At 43.7% G+C, this 4,886-nt stretch overlaps 1 protein-coding gene across 1 annotated transcript; it reads right to left on the bottom strand.

The window, feature by feature from the left end:
• Nucleotides 1-3,115: 3,115 nt before the first annotated feature.
• LOC149285833 (ras-related protein Rap-2c-like) lies at nt 3,116-3,757 on the bottom strand. The gene has a single exon (XM_089495075.1). The coding sequence runs from the start codon at nt 3,755-3,757 to the stop codon at nt 3,116-3,118; it is 642 nt and encodes a 213-aa protein (XP_089351201.1).
• Between the last annotated feature and the right edge of the window lie 1,129 nt (nt 3,758-4,886).

The raw sequence follows: 4,886 nt of genomic DNA, 5'->3' as shown, positions 1-4,886 counted from the left end.
CACTAATATACACTTACACACTCTACCACCATACACTAATATACACTTACAAACTTTAACACTATACACTAATATACACTTACACACTCTAACACTATACACTAATATACACTCACACATACGATAACACTATACACTAATATACGCTTACACACTAACACTATACACTAATATACACTTACACTCTAACACCATACACTAATATACACTTACACACTCTACCACCATACACTAATATACACTTACACACTCTACCACCATACACTAATATACACTTACACACTAACACTATACACTAATATACACTTACACACTCTAACACCATACACTAATATACACTTACACACTCTACCACCATACACTAATATACACTTACACACTTTAACACCATACACTAATATACACTTACACATACGATAACACTATACACTAATATACACTTATACACTAACACTATACACTAATATACACTTACACACTCTAACACTATACACTAATATACACTTACACACTCTACCACCATACACTAATATACACTTACACACTTTAACACCATACACTAATATACACTTACACACTATACACTAATATACACTTACACACTCTAACACCATACACTAATATACACTTACACCCTTTAACACTATACACTAATATACACTTACACACTCTACCACCATGCACTAATATACACTTACACACTCTAACACTATACACTAATATACACTTACACACTCTAACACTATACACTAATATACACTCACACATACGATAACACCATACACTAATATACACTTACACACTAACACTATACACTAATACACACTTACACACTCTAACACTATACACTAATATACACTTACAGACTAACACTATACACTAATACACACAGACTAACACTATACACTAATACACACTTACACACTCTAACACCATACACTAATATACACTTACACACTCTAACACCATACAGTGACAGACACATACATGCTACATTACATGCCCACAAACACCTTACAGTAACACACACGCTAACACCATACACTCACACACATGCATGCTAACACCATACACTAATACACACACACACACTCTAACACTGTATGCTGACATACATACTCACACGTATGTCCTACAGAAACACACTCCACACGTACACCCCCCCCCCATTCCTCTTACCTGGCGGAAACCTGTTTCCACTGCGGCTGGAGCTCTGCCACGCTGCTGCCTCTCTACTACCGGGGGGTCGCATAATGCACATTACGTGACCCCAGTGGGCACCTCAGTTACTAGGCACCTTCCACGTGCATCCCCCCCACTTCAGCGCACCCACGCTCCTTACACCTAAAAATCTAGATTCAGCAAAATTCACTCCAAAGATTTAATACAAAACATCTAATTCTTTGCTTTCAGCGTGTCCTGTCACCCGCCACGCCTTTCTGACAACAATTTGGCCAAATATTTCGATAATAAAAATGGAAATAGCCGTAAAAAACTAAAAATGCTGTCTTTTTACTTGTAGTTGATATCTTTTATTGGGCTAACATACCTTTATTAGCCTCTACCACCTCTGCTGAAAGGCTGTTCCGCTTACCTACCACCTTCTCAGTAAAGAAAAACTCAATTACATTACATTTAGATGCCGACCTCTTGTCAATCCTTGTTGCATAAGCTTTTGAAACCTTAGTAGTCCTAACCTCAAATTACCGGGTACGCCTTAACCCAAAACGCACGAAGTTAAGCCCGGTTTGTGTTTTCCCGTGGATCCGCGCATTGTACCGTTCATGTGTTCTCAACCGTGACTCGCTCATAGGGATTGCAGGTGCACAATGGAGTTAACCCCCCCCCCGTTTACGGATTTTTTTTTTAACCTCTTTTTTTTTTTCTACCGAGGAGTCATGACTCCTACAATAATATAAATCGTGCGTGAACATTTTTGGCATTCATGGGGTTAAAAGAGAAAGGAACACACAAGAAGCTTAACCTTTCGAAGGATAATAATAACTTGCATTTAACAAATGCAGATCAACAGGAAAGGAACCTGTAGTTCTCTCTATGGGTACACGGCGACACTAATGCTTTCCAGTGTTTGTTTGCTATAGGTTCTTGGCAGAAGGTGACAGTTTCCACGTTCTCGGGTCGGGTAAAATACATATTTTTATCCAGCTTGGATATTATTCTATAAAAGCACCCGCAATGGGGTGGATTTGCCGATTATATATATATATATATATATATATAAATATTCATATCGGATACTGCTGTGATTCAACAACAAGGTAGAACTTGGAGTTCTGGAATGCCCGAGGGTGTGTAGGACCTTTGTTTGGAACCTTCGTTATCGCTCGGGAAGCCGATATTACCCTGTACTTCTTGGACCAGAAATACTACCGTGTTGACTTTTCAGAAATAACCCTTAAGGAATATCAGATGAGACCTAAAAGGCTCATTCCGCCTCTCTAGAAAGAGTTAAGAAAGGACCATGTAGTCTACCTAGAGCCAGATGGAGACCCATCGTTGAAGAAGAAACGCAAGTTTTTGATTCATTAGTCTTTTTATTTGAAAAAAAACAAAACGGTAAATATACATACTTTGGAACGTGATCATTTACACTGATATGCAAACATTCGATGGTAACGACAGGATTCTGATCACAGATAAACACTTGAAGAACAGATCATTTTAGGGAAAGGTAGCCACTGGAGACCCACCTAGTTCCTTGGTCTACAAAACACGGCCATGTGCTCACACTAAGCAAATATTTTCCTTAAGGAATTATTCCCTCCCTGGTAGAGTAAACATTTCCAGGATGCTTGGTCTGCAGCACCGTTCACTCTTACGTCTACCCAGTAACCCCGAATCTTACAGATGAGTCTATGTGCCCTCACCGTAGACAATGCTTCAATACCTTATTTCAACACCTGGAGACATTCTCCAAGTCAGTAGGACCTCTGCAGTTCATACAGTTTAGTTTTTTTGTTCTCCTTTAGCTCACTACATAAGTTCTCATCTGTGGGATGAACCCAGGGACCCCAAACTCGATGGGGCAAACAGTCCTTGAAATTAGCAGCTGCTTGTGGTCCTCAAAGTTTCAACCTTTAAGAAGTCAGGGTGTTTAAGACACGGTGCAGTTCTGCTGACTTCTGCGCTGCTGTCTTCTTCTTGGCTCTGGTTGTGCGCTGGCTCTGCGTCTTTCTAGAGCCGGGCTTAACCAGCAAGGCGAGTTCACTCTGCGGAGTAGCTCCTCAAAAACGTCCTCTACTTTGTGGTTGACCTTAGCAGAGGTCTCTATATAACCGCTCTCCCACTCCAGTTCTGCGGTGGCAGCTGCGTGAAGAGCCATTAGCTGACCAGCTCCAGGTTCTACCCCGGGGAAGAGGTCGGTCTGGTTTCCCACCACCACTATGGGTACATTGGTCTCTCCCTTGACTTTAAGGATCTCTTCCCTTAGTCTCTCTACCTCCTGGAAGGAGGCTGGGTCGGTAAGAGAGAAGACCAAGGCAAAGGCATCTCCTTGCTGGATCCTCAGCTTGCGCATGGCTGGGAAGGAGTAGCTACCACTGGTGTCCAAGATCTCAATTTGAAGCTGGAGAGCACCGGGTTCTGGATCCAGGCAATGTATCTCTTCCACCGTGCGCCTGTGTCTGGCCTCAAAGCGGTCATAGAGGAAGCGCTGGATCAGAGCAGTCTTACCGACCCCGGCAGCTCCTAAGAAGACCAGGCGCACGCTGCCACTGTTGGACACTGACATGGACATGGTGGACCACCTTGGAGTAGGATGTGGTTGGTCCGACTTGCTGGGTGGAATTTCACAGTGGGATTCACAGGAGTTTTAGGGTCACCTGCTGTCCACACCTCAATTGAGAAGTGCTGTCCACGGTCCTGATGCTTGAGAAGACCCCCTTACCGACCAGTTTCCTTGGAGCAAGGGCTTTGGTCGTCTAAGATCAGTCCTTTCTTAAGTTTCAGAAGCCAACAATTTGCCTTGGGGCTCAGCTCTCAAATAATTCCAAGAGCTCTCGGGAAACAATCTGCACGCAACGCTCACCTCCTCAACGACTCTGTGCTGTTCGGCAAGCAGCACCTGCAGCTTTATACTCCACCCCTGCAAACTCCAGCCAATCAGGTGCATGCTCAGGCAGAGCTGATTGGGCCATGTGCCAGAAGCTATTTAATTTGATCACCCTACACGTGTGTCTGTGTACAGCTCCTGGTGTGCAGAAGAGCTGAATCCTACTGTCTGTAAGCAGCGGCGCACTAAATTATGTTCATCTCAGATATAGTCCACATGGTAGTAGTAGATATATGGAACAGATGCCTAGTGGAAGCAGCACAGGCAAGCAAAGCAAAATAATGCTTGGGATGTGCCTAAAACCTTTGTGTAGAATCCTACCACTGTGTGGCATAAAGACCATGTGTGTTGTCTATTTTATTTTACCCCAGCATTGGGGTCTAGGGGTGAAGGGGCAGATTCTCAGGGTGACACAGACTGCGTCTGACCCCTTTATATTGTGGTTTATGTGAATAGGATCTGGCTGCCGGTGAGTATACTGGGCATGCACGCTGGCAAGCGTGGCAGAATGCATCTCCTGCAAGCCAAGGGGGCTCATGGTGGGGAAGAGGACAACTTCATGGGGGAGATTCTGCATTAAAGCGCAGAGAGTGGCAGGAGTGTCCCTTTAAAGAGCGCGGGCGGATAGGAATTTCTTAGGAAATTGTTCCACGGAATACGGGGCTCTTTAGTTGAATTAGGTGCTTGAGACGGGTTTTAGCGGGGGGGGGGGGGGGTTAAACAAAGAAAGGCTCATCTACTCTTTGCTTTGAGTGGAGCCGAGAATAGTATCTAGAAAAGTCTAGTGGATTCAGGAATTACATCATTCAGCGAT

This window comes from Sceloporus occidentalis, unplaced genomic scaffold (genome assembly GCF_023333645.1).
Source record: "Sceloporus occidentalis isolate IW3139 unplaced genomic scaffold, rSceOcc1.0.p SCAF_76, whole genome shotgun sequence".
NCBI classification, from domain to species: Eukaryota; Metazoa; Chordata; class Lepidosauria; order Squamata; family Phrynosomatidae; genus Sceloporus; species Sceloporus occidentalis.
The sequence above is the reverse complement of the archived record's forward strand: the minus strand, read 5'-3'. Positions and strand labels throughout refer to the sequence as shown.

Coding starts and splice junctions, on each gene's coding strand:
- LOC149285833 (XM_089495075.1), bottom strand. CDS start 3,757: ATGTCCATGTCAGTGTCCAACAGTGGCAGCGTGCGCCTGGTCTTCTTA.